Source organism: Salvelinus alpinus, chromosome 3 (genome assembly GCF_045679555.1).
Source record: "Salvelinus alpinus chromosome 3, SLU_Salpinus.1, whole genome shotgun sequence".
Classification (NCBI taxonomy): domain Eukaryota; kingdom Metazoa; phylum Chordata; class Actinopteri; order Salmoniformes; family Salmonidae; genus Salvelinus; species Salvelinus alpinus.
In genome coordinates, this window is record NC_092088.1 from 71709909 (window position 1) to 71729322 (window position 19414).

Here is a 19414-nt window from a genome sequence, read left to right on the forward strand (position 1 = left end):
TGTCATTTGGGACCTGGCCAATTAGGCACCTACTGATCAGACTGGCATTGAAAGCATTCCCCATGAACACGTTAGATATGACTGACAAACATTTAACGATCTGAACCAAGGGTTCAAACTATAATGAGAGCTAAAATAGATCCTACAGAGTGTGCGTCCCAAATGACACCTTATTCCCTTCAGGCCCCTATGTACACTGGTCAAAAGAGTTAACTATAAAGGGAATAGGTCATTACTTGAGGTGCAACCAGAGCAGCAATGAGAGAAACTAAATGGTTGATTTAATAAAAAATTATAAGAAATTATTCATTTATAATAATTTGGTCATGTGTCTAATTTGAAGGCATTTCTCATCGCTATGACGACATAGTGGAGTGAGCTCATCTGACCGTGCTAATGGTCCTAAATGGGCAGAACATGTAGAATCTGTCTCACATGTCAGAATCCAAAAAGGTATTTCAAGAAAGGTCAAAAGAAACGTCAGTCAGAGCAAGAATAGACGGCAAAGGTTTCGCCAAAGTTCCCGTCAAACCAGGGATTCGAACTGGCAACACTCTGGTCACTGGCCTGCTTCTATAACTTCTATGTTAGCTGCCACCCCCTGGACCCAAAGAGAGGACTCTGACCCAAAGAGAGGACTCTGACCCAAAGAGAGGACCCTGACCCAAAGAGAGGACCCTGACCCAAAGAGAGGACCCTGGACCCAAAGAGAGGACCCTGGACCCAAAGAGAGGACCCTGGACCCAGAGAGAGGACCCTGGACCCAAAGAGAGGACCCTGGACCCAAAGAGAGGACCCTGGACCCAAAGAGAGGACCCTGGACCCAAAGAGAGGACCCTGACCCAAAGAGAGGACCCTGGACCCAAAGAGAGGACCCTGGACCCAAAGAGAGGACCCTGACCCAAAGAGAGGACCCTGGACCCAAAGAGAGGACCCTGGACCCAAAGAGAGGACCCTGACCCAAAAACCTTGAGCATGTCAGGGTGAGTGTGTATTCTACTCCAATACCTGTTGGTGAAGCAGCCTCATGTCTCCCAGCTCTCTCTGGTCCTCATCATGTAGTCTCCTCATCTCCTCACAGCTCTGTTTCACATGGTTGTGTTCTCTGACCAGCTGGATGTTGTCCTGCAGAATAGAATGAAATAGTATTGGATTGAATCGAATAGAGTATGGTAGTATCCCAATAGGGAAATGTGTTTTGCAACAAAGTACAGGTATACTTGGAAAACAGATAACTTACCTGCCTCACAGCATCCAGCTCCTCCTTCAGCGGAGACTGCTCGCTGGCCAGACGGCTGTGGAGCGTGCTGCACACAGAAAAAACATACACCAACTTGAACGTGCATCGACCCTGGTAGTGGCATGTGTTCTGTTTTTAATAGGTGTTGTATTTCATGTGCTACAATGAGCAGGTAGGAGCATTCACACAGAGCAAACTACATTGGTGTGCTTAACAATCCAGTGTTCAAAATTGTGAAACTTCAAACTTGTGAGCAGTTTGGTGAAGAGACATTTTCTCAAGCTTTAAAGGAACAATCTACCAGTGCTTTGTGGACAGTTGCTTTTTATCCCAAATGGGCAAGTCCACTCCAGAAGCAGACTTGCTAGTAAATAAATAAATACTTTTTTCCCTGCTGCAGCCACAGATGAAGACAAACATGGTCTGGACCTAGAGGCAGAGACAGAGGATTAAACATTGGGGCTAATCCTTCATCTGTCTGTTTTACATTCTGCCCCAGCTGTCAGGTTGGTTGTCCCCACACTATTGAGACAGTATGGCAGACATCATTAAATCACACAAATGGACAGACAGAGAGAACATCCGGCCCCCTCTCCTCACGCCTTTCTTTTCCTCAATAAAGTAGCTATCAACAAGGTCAGTGTTTTGTACACTGTAAAAATAGAAAGTCTCAAAACACCATGATTGTGTAATGAAACTGAGAAATAGTTACTAAGCTGAGATCTGGTGTTGAAATGTAAACCCAATGTAAGTGTTTTAATACAAAGAATGTGTTTTAAAACGTAAATGAAGTACTCTGAAACACCCAAAGTGGTTCTTCAATCTGAAAATGGGTGTTTTTAAGAGTGTTGTGAAACCACTTTTGGAGGTTTAAGTGCATGTAAAAGGCAGCATCAAAATAATACAACTGTGTTTCTCATACAGGGTTGGGGTGACTAGGTATCCCCTTTCCCTTTCAATGGTTTAGAAATGCAAATGGTTTATATCCTAAATATTAATTGATGATAAGGGCCTATGGAGAATATTTATTTTCTCAATGCTTTATTTAGACAGATTAGGGGTAGTAAGATGGTACATTTCATTGGAATTTTACCCACTCAACCACACTGTAAGAAATTATTCTGGGGTGAATTGTAATTGACAACAAAAAAACAACCAACATAATCAAAATGAATGCAAGTGGTGCAGAGTCTGTGGTCTAGGGGTAAGTCACCAGGCTTAGATACACGTCACCCCTCTTCCCACGAAGACCGGGGTTCCCTGCACCAACCCTTCAATCTGTTTCTCCCACCTATCTCTACCTCCTCTGTCATTTCAGAACTGTCTCAATAAAGTGTCAAAATATCTTACAAAATAAAATAATGCAAGTCGTTTCAATTATTTAATTTTACCAAAATAATGTAAGAAGGAATCCAACTTAATATGTTAATATGTTATGAGGATAACAAAAGAGAGAGAAAATGTAGTGATTGAACTCATTAGAAGCCTGTGGTTTTAAAAACGTATTTTTTTTGACTGTATAGTATAATTTTATATTACTATTAAGCCTGCTGTGCCATGAGTTGGAATGGATCATGATGAATGGGTAGCACAACTGTCAGGCAAATTGACGTTCAATGAGGACAGCACCCATTCCAATATTCATGACTGTCAATGGAAGAGGCAAGTGCAGAATCCTCAATTCTAGCAGTTCAACCTCCAGTTAGTGCGGGTGGCTTGAACACTTAGCTTAAAAAAGCCTGCCAACACTGTATGAAATGGAAAATAATCAAGTACATAAAACAATGTTAAACATTAAAACACCAGACAAAGGGATCTAATTCTGCACTAGACAGGATTCAACACATCATAATGGAGAGTGTAAAAGAGACACGCTGTGCATCCCAAATGGCACCCTATTCCCTGCACAGTGCAACCTACGGGTCCTTGTCAAACGTAGTACACTAAATAGGGAATAAGTTGCCATTTACAACGCAGCCTAGAACAGTCATGATCTGATCTTTCTGACAGAAAAGCAGTGGCTCTGCTCACTTTAATTTCTAAAATCCCTGGTGTCAAAGGATTGGGATGATGGTTTAACTGAGCAGGACCATTTGGAATGGGACACGAGATTGGTTGACCTCTTACCCCTCGGGGAAAAAAAATCTGTGCAATCTGACGCACAGATCTCATAAGAGGGACAAACACAGGTTAAAAGCCCATCCATCCATTCCATCGCCTGATTGTTAGAACAGAGAGATTCAGAGCACGCAACATAAATGAGCTGGGAGAAGGCTAAAATATTTATGGACCCCAACCACTCCCATGCACTTCACTACAGACCGGGGTTCAAATACTATCTGAAATACTGTCAAAAACTTTGGGTGGGCTTGAATGAGCTCGTCTGTTGCGAGCTAACCCCAACCACCTGGCACTCCAGGCAAGATAAATTGAATGCACAAGGCATTTGAAATAGTTCTAAATAGTATTTGAACCCAGGTCTGCACTCTACCACTCACTGGTAGATTAGAAAAGTGTGTGTGTGTGTGTGTGTGTGTGTGTGTGTGTGTGTGTGTGTGCACCACTCACTGGTAGATTACAGAAGGGTGTGTGTGTGTGTGTGTGTGTGTGTGTGTGTGTGTGTGTGTGTGTGTGCACCACTCACTGGTAGATTACAGAAGGGTGTGTGTGTGTGTGTGTGTGTGTGTGTGTGTGTGTGTGTGTGTGTGTGTGTGTGTGTGTGTGTGCGTGCGTGTACATCACTCACTGGTAGAAGTCAGCTTTCTTCACGGCCTCCTCACATCTCTTCAGTGTTGTGCTGTGTTGGTTCTGTAAGGACTGCAGGTCCACCATGGCCTTCATACACTGCAGCTTCAGATGCTCGTAGTCCTGGCCTGACTTGGAGTTGGGCCTGGTTCTCACACACACACACACACACACACACACACACACACACACACGAGAGATGACAGAAAAGAGTGACGTATCAGAACCAAGCCCCCCAGGAGCAGATTAAAGTGCAGAACACTATGGTGTGAGCGTTTGGTTATGAGAGAGGTAGGGACGAGTAGCTTCATTCAAAATACATACTCTTGTTTAATGTTTTAACAGAGTTACTGAGCTCACAAAATGTGGATCCCATTTAGCGTAGCCTTTTTTTGCTTTTACTTCTCTGCTTCTGGCGGTAGAGTGACTTTGGAGGAATAAAGAGGTGGTCATCCCTGGTGAGCATGTTATCTGTTGGCTGAGGGTGGTCATCCCTGGTGAGCATGTTATCTGTTGGCTGAGGGTGGTCATCCCTGGTGAGCATGTTATCTGTTGGCTGAGGGTGGTCATCCCTGGTGAGCATGTTATCTGTTTGCTGAGGGTGGTCATCCCTGGTGAGCATGTTATCTGTTGGCTGAGGGTGGTCATCCCTGGTGAGCATGTTATCTGTTGGCTGAGGGTGGTCATCCCTGGTGAGCGTGTTATCTGTTGGCTGAGGGTGGTCATCCCTGGTGAGCGTGTTATCTGTTGGCTGAGGGTGGTCATCCCTGGTGAGCATGTTATCTGTTGGCTGAGAGTGGTCATCCCTGGTGAGCATGTTATCTGTTGGCTGAGGGTGGTCATCCCTGGTGAGCATGTTATCTGTTGGCTGAGAGTGGTCATCCCTGGTGAGTATGTTATCTGTTGGCTGAGGGTGGTCATCCCTGGTGAGCATGTTATCTGTTGGCTGAGAGTGGTCATCCCTGGTGAGCATGTTATCTGTTGGCTGAGGGTGGTCATCCCTGGTGAGCATGTTATCTGTTGGCTGAGGGTGGTCATCCCTGGTGAGCATGTTATCTGTTGGCTGAGGGTGGTCATCCCTGGTGAGCATGTTATCTGTTGGCTGAGGGTGGTCATCCCTGGTGAGCATGTTATCTGTTGGCTGAGGGTGGTCATCCCTGGTGAGCATGTTATCTGTTGGCTGAGGGTGGTCATCCCTGGTGAGCATGTTATCTGTTGGCTGAGGGTGGTCATCCCTGGTGAGCGTGTTATCTGTTGGCTGAGAGTGGTCATCCCTGGTGAGCATGTTATCTGTTGGCTGAGGGTGGTCATCCCTGGTGAGCGTGTTATCTGTTGGCTGAGGGTGGTCATCCCTGGTGAGCATGTTATCTGTTGGCTGAGAGTGGTCATCCCTGGTGAGCATGTTATCTGTTGGCTGAGGGTGGTCATCCCTGGTGAGCATGTTATCTGTTGGCTGAGGGTGGTCATCCCTGGTGAGCGTGTTATCTGTTGGCTGAGGGTGGTCATCCCTGGTGAGCATGTTATCTGTTGGCTGAGAGTGGTCATCCCTGGTGAGCATGTTATCTGTTGGCTGAGGGTGGTCATCCCTGGTGAGCGTGTTATCTGTTGGCTGAGGGTGGTCATCCCTGGTGAGCATGTTATCTGTTGGCTGAGGGTGGTCATCCCTGGTGAGCGTGTTATCTGTTGGCTGAGGGTGGTCATCCCTGGTGAGCGTGTTATCTGTTGGCTGAGTGTCTGTCTAGAACGGTTCTAAGTGATGTCAGGCAAGTACATCGCCTGGCTCTGTAGTGAGTCCTGTACCTACAGTAGCTATAGTGCTTCTGTCTCTTATTATATTGGAATAATCCACCCCCATCGAAGGTGGTCCCAGGTGAAGGCCATGCTCTGTCTATAGTGAGGGTTGTAGGGAAAGGGTTCCCTAACTTCTTCACTAAGGCCTTCACCCTTCCAGCATTGGGGAACATCCCGTGCAAAAGCACTGTTCATGACACAAACTGTTCACACCTCTCTTGTTGGCGGAAAGAACATTTTGCATCAGTTATCGACACACAAATATCATACCCCCCCAAAAAATGCTAACCTCCCCTGTTATTATAATGGTGAGAGGTTAGCATGTCTTGGGGGTATGGTATTTGTGCATCTAACTATCTCACCCATCATTATTCACGATTCATTCAGGACTATCTGTAATCATGGTAGCATCCAGATTAATGTGTTTAGAAACATATTCTATTCTTATTTACAATACAAGTGACTCCAAAATGACACAATACATTATTTACCATTCATTTCTATTGGGCACAAAATAATCTGAAACACAACCAAAACAAACAGAAAATGCATCCAACAAAATTGTAGAGCCCACCCCCCTAGGGGGGCACCCCACAGTTTGGGAATCCCCGGTGTAGAGTAGTGTAACTGCAGTATACCAAGAGTTCTACTGTACCTGCAGTCATCGAAGGTGGTGCCGGGCGAGGACAGGGCCAGGCGTTTACGCAGCTCGTCCCTCTCGCGGGTCACCTGTCTCAGCTGGAACAGAACCGCCTCCATCTTCTCACTCATCTGACCGTGGCGGTTCTCCATATGGGCCGGAGGAGGGGACGAGGCTTGACCCGTGGTACCTGTCACAGTCAGACTGTCACTGATGGCTAGGGCCCTTACACCGACATAGATGATGTGAAGTGCATAGGGCGTTTACGCAGGTGAATTTGGGATTGGGCCTCAGAAGCCTGGAGACAGAGATCGCTCTTTCCGCATACCACATGTGGCAAGGGCCCTTACCCGACATAGGCCCAATCCCAAATCGACCCCTAAACCCTACTCCCTGCTGTCAGGACCCGGTGCGAGAAACAGTCACTAATAATCGTCAGAACCCAGAAGATGAGGCAGACACAGCAGTACTAGAGATGGTGGTTTAATTAAAGAACAAAATCTTCAGGCAAAGAAACTAAATCCACAATGTCCAAAAATAAAGCCAAAAGGCACAAAATGGAAATCCTCCAAAATACAAAAGAAACTCCACAAAGTGGTAAAAAACAGCAGGGAAAAACAAACCTCAAAAGACTACTCAAATAATACACAAGAACTAAACCAGAGAACCTCTGGAAAATCCAACAAGAGAAATATCTGAATGAAACAAGGCTTGGGCTGGGGCTGGGGCTGGGTGCTAACTTACAAACACTGAGCAAGGAACTGAGGAACACACAGGGTTTAAATACTAACAAGGGAATGACCTACAGGTGCAAACAATAATAAGAGCAAGAAAAACAAAAGGTACAAAAAAGGTGCAATGGGGACATCTAGTGACCAAAACCCGAACAGTCTTGGCCAAAACCTGACACCTGCCCTATGCACTTGTGGAGATCTGAGAGGATTTGATTTGTATAAGCAGTGTGGTGAAAGCTACCTCCACCTAGCCCATCAAATGGCAAGACGAAGCTATAACTATATTGTTTATTAGGCTGCACCTGTCAAATCCTCAGATCTCCACAAGCGCATAGATGTCGATTTGGAGGACTCGAGGCAACAATGGAGATTGAGAATGCTTGTGTCATACTTGATGAAATACATAAGCCAAACAATCCAAAGTAAAGTAGCACACCGTTATTATGAATAATGTGACAACAATAATCAACAAACCATTTGGCAAAATGTGGCACATGACGTCTTCATGACTACGTTTAAAGGGGCAACCTGGGATTTAAACAATAACAAAGCGGACACCCCGCCACTGTTTTTAACTAAGCTCGAGGCAGTTAGGAGCTGAAGTCTTTAAGAACCAATGGCTATATACCATTCATTTGGATGTAACAATCCCAGATGGCCCCTTTAACCGTTGACTTGTGAGTGTAATCAGTCCAACACTCCAGCCATGCCTCAATTCATTAAATCAAAGGGCCTATGCTGCAGTGTTGACAAACAAAACACCTCTATATGTTTTCTTTCTGGACCTCTGACTGAAGACAACAACAAGCACCACAACAGAGTCCTGCGCCCCTCTCCTCTTTCAGTAGCTCTGCCCTGCAGGGCAATCCCTCTGGCCTCCACCCAAATGACATCTCATTCCCTATATAGTGCACTACTTGTGACCAGGCCCCATAGGGCTCTGGTAAAATGTAGTGCACCATGTAGGGAATAGGGTGCCATTTGGTACACAGCCTCTATCTCTCTCCCTCAGAGAGAGAATGGCTCAATGAAAACCATTCTAGGGGGTTGGTGGGTTGCTTTTGTAAATCCTTTCACATCTGTGTAATCACTTGTTTGTGCTGACTGAAAGTCAGAAATAGCATGCAGTCTGGTTGGTTAGCCAGTTCTCTGGACCACATTCACCTAGTTTCCTAAACCGTAAGAACGAAACATTCATCTTCAAACATTCATACTACTACAGGATTTTTCCAGAAATCCTAGTTGGAGGATTCCGGATTTCCTGTTTATTTCCGCTTGATTCCAGGAATATTCCAACTTGAGTTTCTGGCAAACCTGGGAATTTTGCAACCCTACTACTGCCAAACGATAGAAACACATCCAGGCTCACCTGCGCTACTGAGGGAAGTGCTGCTTTCAGAGTCAGACGGCATGGTGGACAAAACACTGTAGGTGGACCCTGACAAACAGGACACAAAGACATTAAAGTCAGTCCATTTATACAATACATCCTTACTGTTCATCAAAGCAAAAATGTGTCTTGGAAGTTGACTAATTCAAACATGTAACTGTAACTAATCTGATGTACGTAAGAAGTGTGTTGTACCGGCCTGCCTGTTTTGTGTTTGTTATTCAATAAAATGTTTGATATTCAACATTAAAAAAATCGGAAATGTGTATTTTTGCTGTCTGTGAAATCCCAACTCTGTTGACACCACACATTTATAGTGACATTCATTAATCATGCTCTGATTACATCAGCACCTTGGGTGGGATAAAAGTGCTTTACAAATGAAATATATTATTATTATTATCTATAGTACCATATCCTACTAGTATTGTGCCTCAATGCTGTGTATTACTCAGTGACTAACTACACTAACTAATCTTCCCAACATTGCTCACAGCATCAGGCGCTCATGCTTACAGCCAACTTCCTTAGTTAGGCCCTTTACTCCTTCTGGAGCATACGCCATCGACATCAAGACGACGCACAAGTCTGTTGAAGGGACAATCTGCAGTTCAAACAACAACAAAGTGGACACCCCACCACTGTTTGGGTAAACAGCTGAGGGATAGGAGAAATGTAACCACTCTCAAATGAATAGAGCTAAGGATGCAAGGTGGGACCACGGACTTGGAGGTTGGAGGTTATACAGTGTTTGTTTACAATGACATTGTTTCCAAACAATGGAGCATGCTTATATTTTGGGTTCTGATGGGGTACGACAGTTTAACTAAGCTAATGAGGCATTAATAAGTTATATTCTTGGTGCATACATTTTTGCACTTAAATGCATGATATTATATTCAGTTAATTACTTATCTATTGTTGTTGCATTGTCTTGAGGTGAACTTGCAAGAAAGCATTTCGTTGCATTATGTACTCCACATACATCATGTGTATATGACTAATAAAAATTGAAGAGACAGAATCATTAGATCACTTGTTTTGGTACTGCTTGTTTTTGGTCACAGGTTCAGGAGTAGCTGAAGAATTGCAACATTTATCTGGAGTTAACTCTGCAAATAGCACTGCTGGGTGATTTGAAAAGTCAAAGTCAATCGATCAATAATAGAATAATACTCTTAGCAAAATCTGTAGAAGCTATGAGAATAGAAAGGTTCAAAGGTTTTGTGAAACATCACAGCACGGTTGAAAAATATATGGCATGGATGGTGTTCAGAGATGGATGGGAGGGGTTGAGAGTATCTGAAGGGTTAGACTAAAAATAACAAAAACAAGATAAACAATGTAAAATATACTGTGTCCGTAGAATGTAAATAGTATGTATAGGCTGGAAGTAGAAGTATTGCTGTCCATTTAGTTTACTCCAATTATAAAGAAGGAATGCAGAAACCGCTCCGCTATTTCCTGGTTTCTGAAACTCAAATAGTTTGCCTAATTTCAGTTTATGTGACAAAATAAGATGGTACAATGATTCTCTACACTATACTATCTAAATTGCTGTGAAATATATTTTCCATAAGCAAAATATTGTATTTTCAGCTGTTTGAAGCTAGTGTACAAAACCAAAAGTAAAAGACCAAAAACGAACCTTAAGAACGGGAAGCAGAGATAGCGCACATGAAATTGCTATACCACTTCTTAAACTTGCTTTCAATGAAAATGACAGATCCTTAACTCCCATTTCTATGTGAATTTGGTCACCAAAAAGTTACATATTGCCCCTTTAAAAAATAAATATATTTACAAAAAAAGTCAAGGAGTCGGAAAGTGTTCAGACCCCTTGACTTTTCCCACATTTTGTTACATTACAGCCTTATTCTAAAATTGATTAAATAAAAAATGTTACTCAGCAATCTACACAAAATACCCCATTGTAAAAAACAGAAATACTTTATTTACATAAGTATTCAGACCCTTTACTATGAGACTCGAAATTGAGCTCAGGTGCATCCTGTTTCCATTGATCATCCATGAGATGTTTCTACAACTTGATTGGAGTCCACCTGTGGTAAATTCTATTAATTTGACATGACTTGGAAAGGCACATACTTGTCTATCTATATAAGGTCCCACAGTTGACAGTGCATGTCAGAGCAAAAACCAAGCCATGAGGTCGAGACAGGATTGTGTCGAGGCACAGATCTGGGGAAGTGTACCAAAAAAATGTCTGCAGCAAGACCACAGTGGTCTCCATCATTCTTAAACGGAAGAAGTTTGGAACCACCAAGTCTCTTCCTAGAGCTGGCCGCCCGGGCAAACTGAGCAATCGGGGGAGAAGGGCCTTGGTTACGGAGGTGACCAAGAACCCGATGGTCACTCTGACAGAGCACCAGAGTTCCTCTCTGAAGATGGGAGAACCTTCCAGAAGGACAACCATCTCTGCAGCACTCCACCAAATCAGGCCTTCATGGTAGAGTGGCCAGACGGAAGCCCGTCCTTGGTAAAAGACACATGGCAGCCCGCTTGGAGTTTGCCAAAAGGCACCTAAAGACTCTCAGACCATGAGAAACAAGATTCTCTGGTCTGATGAAACCAAGATTGAACTCTTTGGCCTGAATACCAAGTGTCACGTCTGGAGGCAACCTGGCATCATCCCAACAGTGAAGCATGGTGGTGGCAGCATCATGTTGTGGGGATGTTTTTCAGCAGGAGGGACTGGGAGACTAGTCAGGATCAAGGGAAAGATGAATGGAACAAAGTACAGAGAGATTCTTGATGAAAAGCGCTCTGGAGCAGGTTAGGCCCTCAGACTGGGGCGAAGGTTCACCTTCCAACAGGACAATGACACTAAGCACACAGCCTCTACACAGACTCTATGCTGTAATCGCTGCCAAAGGTGCATCAACAAAGTACTGAGTAAAGGGTTTGAATACTTATGCAAATGTGACATTTCAGTTTTTAAATATTTATACATTTGCAAGCATTTCTACAAACTTGTTTTAGCTTTGTCGTTATGGGGTATTGTGTGTAGATTGATAAGGGAAAAAACGATTTATTCAATTTTAGAATAAGGCTGTAACGTAACAAAATGTGGAAAAGGTCAAGGGGTCTGAATACTTGATGCAGACAATTACATTTATAGAAGCCACAATCTGCGATATTAAAGCTGATCTACCCCCTACATTTTTTTGTTGAATAATAATAATAATAATAATAATAATAATAAAACTTCATATCATTCATTTAAGTTAAAAAAATGATATACCAATTGCAGATTTCCCCTTTAAAGCCACAAACATCCATAACCCCCTGGCCTGTCACCCAGCACAACACAAAGCCTTAGCACATTCATTAACTTCTACTTGGCTCCAGGATGGAAGAGAACAGCTGATAGAACAGTTTTTTTTAGGAACTTCTGGCCATGATGTAAGGCCTACCTACTACTCAAGTCAAAAAGAGCCAGCCAGGGTGACAAACGGTTCTATTTACCCACATCCCAGCAAGAGCACTATATCAATCCCTCTATGGCAACGTTCCCACTAGCTATAGGAGACTGTGGTTTGATTAAAACTAAGCAGAGAGAGAGAGAGAGAGAGAGAGAGAGAGAGAGAGAGAGAGAGAGAGAGAGAGAGAGAGAGAGAGAGAGAGAGAGAGAGAGAGAGAGAGAGAGAGAGAGAGAGAGAGAGAGAGAGAGAGAGAGAGAGAGAGAGAGAGAGAGAGACGAAAAGAGAGTCCAGAGGGAGACAGAGAGAGATCCCAGGCTTACAGTACGGAGTCTCACCCCCTTCCTTTTCCCCCAGCCAGCAGAAGAGTGAAAGAAAAGAGGGATGTGCCTGAGGACCAGAACAGAACAGAGACATCCATCCCCATGGATCAAGTCCGCTTTGTTCTCTACAGCTTGAGTTTCCCATCAGTCTGTTTGGGCAGAGACTGAGGCTACGTCCCAAATGGCACCATACTCCCTATAGTGCACACTGCTTTTGGCTAAAGCCCATGAGGGCCCATGAGGCCCTGTTCAAAAGAATGCACTACATAGGGAATAGGGTGCCATTTCAGACGCAGCCTGAGAGTGTCACAATGGGCAAGGTCCACGCCTCACTCACTTTCTGGCTTCTTGGAAACCATGTGACATTATCTGGAACTTTACTGCTGCAGTAGCTGGGATAGCTAGTGTGAGTGTGTGAGTTTGTGTGTGTGTGAGTGTGCGTGTGCGCCTGTCCTACCTCGTTTGTAACTCATTTGTGTTGATTACTTTGCCACAGCAGAGCAGCTGTGCTCTTCCCTGAACCGGGCGATAGAATGTTCAGATCAGTGGCAGTCTGTGCTGTTTAAGATTAGGGAGGACGATTTATTTAAAACATTTATGAGCATGGCCTTATTTCTATTACAGCATTTTGGACAACTCATTCATATTCCATTCACCCAGTTCAATGTAACATCGATAGGTTTAGGCTACTATATGATACTTGAATTTTCCCTATACCCATCATGAGGTTGCTACTAGTCTACAAATGTAAGTTTATAACCTAGGTGCACAGGTAGAGAGACAAATTGGAGTAATCAAGGTGACAAACAGTGACACATTCAATACCGCCTTGCATAATCCTGCCGGCATCTCGCTGATCTAGGGTGTAATCATTAGTCCAAACAGTTGCAAACGAGATGTTCTATTGAACAAATTCAGGTAGGCTTATCCACACTTCATTCTGTTTGCTTCCATTCAAGAATAGTTTTTCACCTGCACCCCCAGTTTATTTTCATAGCAGCCACATACAAACAGCATCATCACTTTCCTCGTTGTATAATTCCTTCTCGGATCTACACCCTCTCCTCCTCTCACCTTCTCCCTTCGCGTGTGGACTTCAGTCCACCACAAAACAGCTGTCTGTGACGAGGCAAAAAAATATTTACTTTCCACGCCAAACCTTTATACCATAACCGCTAACCGCTACATAGCTTACATCGTTGTCACCATATTAATGTCATAGTCAACATAGCTAATAGAACTAAGGTGTTAGTAAACCTGCTACAATCACACCGTACAGTGTACAGCAAGCAGTTTAACAGTTACACTGGCTGGCCCTGGTATTTTGTCAAGGCAGCAGCTACTCTTCATGGGGTCCAGCAACATTAAGGCAGTTATATACAATATTACATGACATTACATTTCAAAATACTTTTCACAACACATTAAGTGTGTTCGCTCAGGCCATTACTCTACTACCACATACCTACAATACCAAATCCATGTGTACGGTAGAGTGCATGTCTTATCATGTGTAAGTGTGTGTCTTTGCCTGTCTGTCTGTCTGTCTGTCTGTGTGTGTGTGTGTGTGTGTGTGTGTGTGTGTGTGTGTGTGTGTGTGTGTGTGTGTGTGTGTGTGTGTGTGTGTGTGTGTGTGTGTGTGTGTGTGTGTGTGTGTGTGTGTGTGTGTGTGTGTGTGTGTGTGTCTTCACAGTCCCCGCAGTTCCATAAGGTGTATTTTTGTCCGTTTTTTTTTATCTGATTCTGCTACTTGCATCAGTTACCTGATATGGAATAGAGTTCCATGTAGCCATGACCCTATGTAGTACTGAGCACCTCCCATAGTCTGTTTTGAAAATGACATCAACTTTCTCCAGTCCCAACAACATCAAACTGTTTTAGAGACTGAGAGACAGTGTCTGGTAGTGCTCCAGTCCCAACAACATCAAACTGTTTTAGAGACTGAGAGACAGTGTCTGGTAGTGCTCCAGTCCCAACAACATCAAACTGTTTTAGAGACTGAGAGACCGTGTCTGGTAGTGCTCCAGTCCCAACAACATCAAACTGTTTTAGAGACTGAGAGACAGTGTCTGGTAGTGCTCCAGTCCCAACAACATCAAACTGTTTTAGAGACTGAGAGACAGTGGCTGGTAGTGCTCCAGTCCCAACAACATCAAACTGTTTTAGAGACTGAGAGACAGTGTCTGGTAGTGCTCCAGTCCCAACAACATCAAACTGTTTTAGAGACTGAGAGACAGTGTCTGGTAGTGCTCCAGTCCCAACAACATCAAACTGTTTTAGAGACTGAGAGACAGTGTCTGGTAGTGCTCCAGTCCCAACAACATCAAACTGTTTTAGAGACTGAGAGACATTGTCTGGTAGTGCTCCAGTCCCAACAACATCAAACTGTTTTAGAGACTGAGGGACCGTGTCTGGTAGTGCTCCAGTCCCAACAACATCAAACTGTTTTAGAGACTGAGAGACAGTGTCTGGTAGTGCTCCAGTGCCAACAACATCAAACTGTTTTAGAGACTGAGAGACCGTGTCTGGTAGTGCTCCAGTCCCAACAACATCAAACTGTTTTAGAGACTGAGAGACCGTGTCTGGTAGTGCTCCAGTCCCAACAACATCAAACTGTTTTAGAGACTGAGAGACAGTCTGGTAGTGCTCCAGTCCCAACAACATCAAACTGTTTTAGAGACTGAGAGACCGTGTCTGGTAGTGCTCCAGTCCCAACAACATCAAACTGTTTTAGAGACTGAGAGACAGTGTCTGGTAGTGCTCCAGTCCCAACAACATCAAACTGTTTTAGAGACTGAGAGACAGTGTCTGGTAGTGCTCCAGTCCCAACAACATCAAACTGTTTTAGAGACTGAGAGACCGTGTCTGGTAGTGCTCCAGAGAATGAGAAGAGTGTGCAAAGCTATCATCAAGGCAAAGGGTGGCTACTTTGAAGAATCTCAAATATAAAACATATTTTGATTTGTTTAACACTTTTTTGGTTACTACATGATTCCATTCATATTATTTCATAGTTTTGAGGTCTTCACTATTATTCTACAATGTAGAAAATAGTAAAAATAAAGAAAAACCCTGGAATCAGTAGGTGTGTCCAAACTTTTGAATGTATGTTACCCCTTGGCAGCGTTATCAGAAAGCACAGCATTGATTTTCACTGCTACACAGGCGATACACAACTGTACATTTCTGTGTCACCAGAGGATTTTAGCTCCACGGATAAATTATTAGACTGTATTAGTGATTTAAATACTTGGATGGCTCACAACTTCCTCCAGCTTAAATCAAGATAAGACCGAGGTACTTATTGTTAGAGCCAAAGCACAGAGAGAGAATCTGGCCGCACATTTTAAGTCACAGGCAATAAAGATAAAACACCAGGAAAAAACCTAGGTGATAGTTTAGATTCTGAACTCAATTTCGAATCACACATTAGGAATATGACCAAAATAACTTTTTACTACTCGTAGCATCATTGCCATGGTGCGGCCATTTCTCTCCCAGGCTGATACAGAGATTCATCCATGTTTTTATTACAAGCAGGCTTGACTACTGTAAAGACCCCTTTACTGGCCCAAATACTTTTGACATTATCGATCATAGTCTGCTGCTGGAAAAACGCATGTGTTATGGCTTTACACCCCCTGCTATATTGTTGATAAAGAGTTACCTGTCTAACAGAACACAGAGGGTGTTTTTTAATGGAAGCCTCTCCAACATAATCCAGGTAGAATCAGGAATTCCCCTGGGCAGCTGTCTAGGCCCATTACTTTTTTCTATCTTTACTAATGATATGCCACTGGTTTTGAGTAAAGCCAGAGTGTCTATGTATGCGGATGACTCAATACTATATATTTGATACAACAGTAGCTAAGATGGGGAGAAGTATGTCCATAATAACGCGCTGCTCTACCTTTTTAACAACACTATCAACAAGGCCGGTCCTACAAGCCCTAGATTTGTCGCACCTTGACTACTGTTCAGTCGTGTGGTCAGGAGCCACAAAAAAAGGACTTGGCTCAGAACAGGGCAGCACGGATGGCCCTTGGATGTACACAGAGAGCTCTTCACAGTCCCCAAGTCCAGAACAGACTATGGGAGGCGCAAAGTACTACAGAGAGCCATGACTACAAGGAACTCTATTCCACATCAAGTAACTGATGCAAGCAGTAAAATTAGATTTTTTAAAAACAGATAAAAAAAACGTTATAGAACAGCAGGGACTGTGAAGCAACACAAACATAGGCACAGACACACATATATATATACACACACACACACACACACACACACACACACACACACACACACACACACACACACACACACACACACACACACACACACACACACACACACACACACATGGATTTTGTACTGTAGATACAGTATGTGGTAGTGTTGGAGTAGGTGCCTGAGGGCATACAGTGTGTTGTGAAATCTGTGAATATATTGTAATGTTTTAAAATTGTATAAACTGCCTTAATTTTGCTGGACCCCAGGAAGAGTGGGGATCCATAATAAATACAAAATACAAATTCTCTCCTGTCTGGTCTAACCAAGAAAGCCATTGGTCAACTGCAAAACATACAGAATGATGCTGCACGGGAACTGATCAAGAGCAGACGGAGAGCACACATTACACCGGTCTCTGCACTGGCTACCTGTTACTTTTAGAATACATTTTAAGATTCTTCTATTGGTTTTTAAATCAATCCATGATTGTGCACCCCAATACATGTCAGACATGCTTTTAAGTTATGTACCCAGTAGGTCCCTCAGGTCCTCTGGCACTGTCCTTTTAACTATCCCAAAGCCTAAGACCAAGAGGCATGGAGAAGAAGCCTCTATGCCCCCAGCCTCTGGAATAGATGCCAAAAAACCTGAGGGGGTCGAAAGTGATGACATTTTTAAAACAGATATTTTTACTTTTCCTTAGGGTGCATTTTAGAAGTTTCGTTTTTATTTGTTTTTTCCTGTGAAGCACATTGTGTTGCAATCCATGTCTGAAATTTGATTTGATTGTGAAGAGCTCTCTAGTGGCATATCTTGTGGGTATGCATGGGTGTCCAAGCTGTGTGCTAGTAGTTTAGGTAGACCTTACCATGAAATGCTTACTTACAAGCCCTTAATCAAATATTTACAAAATAAACCAAAGTAAAAAATTATAAAAAGTAACACAATAAAATAACAATAACGAGGCTATATACAGGGGATACCAGTACCGAGTCAATGTGTGAGGGTACAGGTTAGTTGAGGTAATTTGTACATGTAGGTATGAGTAAAGTGACTATGCATAGATAATAGACAGCGCGTAGCAGCAGTGTAAAAACAAATGGAAGGGGTGGGGTGTCAATGTAAATAGTCCTGGTGGCCATTTGATTAATTGTTCAGCAGTCTTATGGCTTGGGGGTAGATGCTGTTAAGGAGCCTTTGGGTCCTAGACATGGCGCTCTGGTACTGCTTGCCGTAGTGGTAGCAGAGAGAACGGTCTATGACTTGGGTGACTGGAGTCTTTGACAATTTTTTGGGCCTTCCTCTGACACCGCCTAGTGTATATGTCCTGGATGGCAGGAAGCTTGGCCCCGGTGATGTACTGGGCCGTATGCACTACCCTCTGTAGCCAAGCAGTTGCCATACCAGGCAGTGATGCAACCGGTCAGGATGCTCTCGATGGTGCGGCTGGGGGTACAGGTTAGTCGAGATAATGCCAAATATTTTCAGTCTTCTGGAGGGGGAAAAGGTGTTGTCGTGCCCTCTTCAGGACTGTCTCGGTGTGTTTGGACCATGATAGTTCATTGGTGATGTGGACACCAAGGAACTTGAACCTCTTAACCCGCTCCACTACAGCCCCGTCGATGTTATTTGGGGTCTGACGGCCCGCTTTTTCCTGTACTCCACAATCAGCTCCTTTGGCTTTCTCACATTGAGGGAGAGATTGTTGTCCTGGCACCACACTGCCAGGTCTCTGACCTCCTCCCTATAGGCTGTCTCATCGTTGTCATGATCAGGCCTACCACTGTTGTGTCGTACAAGAGGGGACTAAGCACGCACCCCTGAGGGGCCCCAGTGTTGAGGATCAGCGTGGCAGATGTGTTGTGGCCTACCCTTACCACCTGGGAGCGGCCCGTCAGGAAGTCCAGGATCCAGTTGCAGAGGGAGGTGTTTAGTCCCAGGGTCCTTAGCTCAGTGATGAGCTTTCTGAGTACTATGGTGTTGAACGCTGAGCTGTAGTCAATGAACAGCATTCTCACAGTGTTCCTTTTGTCCAGGTGGGAAAGGGCAGTGTGGGGTGCGATTGAGATTGAGTCGTCTGTGGATCTGTTGGGGCAGTATGCAAATTGGAGTGGATCTAGGGTTTCCGGGATGATGGTGTTGATGTGAGCCATGACCAGCCTTTCAAAGCATTGCATGGCAACCAACGTGGTAATTTAGGCATGTTACCTTCGCTTTCTTAGGCACAGGGACTACGGTGGTATATTTGAAACATGTATTACAGACTCGGACAGGGAGAGGTTGAAAATGTCTGTGAAGACACATGCCAATTGGTCCTCACATGCTTTGAGTATACGTCCTGTTAAATCGGTCTGGCCCTGCGGGTTTGTGAATGTTGACATGTTTAAAGGTCTGGCTCACATCGGCTACGGAGAGCATGATCACACAGTCATCCGGAACAGCTGATGCTCATGCATGCTTCAGTGTTGCTTGCCTCGAAGTGAGCATAAAAGGCATTTAACTCGTCTGGTAGGCTTGCGTCACTAGGCAGCTCACAGCTGGGTTACCCTTTGTAGTCCGTAATAGGTTTCAAACACTGCCACATCCAACGAGCGTCAGAGCCGGTGTAGTAGGATTCAATCTTAATCCTGTATTGACGCTTTGCCTATTTGATGGTTCGTCTGAGGGCGTAGTGGATTTGGATTAGTGTCCCGCTCCACGAAATCAGCAGCTCTAGCTTTTAGCTCAATGCGGGTGTTGCCTGTAATCCATGGCTTCTGGTTGGGATATGTACGTACGGTCACTGTGGGGATGACAGTGACTGTACTTATTGATGAAGCCGGTGACTGAGGTGGTATACTCCTCAATGCCATTGGATGAATCCTGGAACATATTC

General features: G+C 44.0%; 1 protein-coding gene across 2 annotated transcripts in view; it reads right to left on the minus strand.

Annotated features, from left to right (window-relative positions):
- The window catches only part of LOC139571254 (disks large homolog 5-like), a 103119-nt gene that overhangs the window by 50030 nt on the left and 33675 nt on the right, over nucleotides 1–19414 (minus strand). Inside the window, exons 2-6 of one of the 2 annotated variants that reach the window (XM_071393937.1) lie at nucleotides 8520–8588; nucleotides 6432–6591; nucleotides 3987–4130; nucleotides 1241–1307; nucleotides 1009–1125 (exon numbers count right to left, since the gene is read on the minus strand). In XM_071393937.1, the coding sequence (XP_071250038.1) occupies nucleotides 1009–1125; nucleotides 1241–1307; nucleotides 3987–4130; nucleotides 6432–6591; nucleotides 8520–8588 (557 nt within the window). Of the gene's footprint in view, nucleotides 1–1008; nucleotides 1126–1240; nucleotides 1308–3986; nucleotides 4131–6431; nucleotides 6607–8519; nucleotides 8589–19414 lie in introns of both variants that reach the window. The other variant, XM_071393935.1, reaches the window with a different exon arrangement.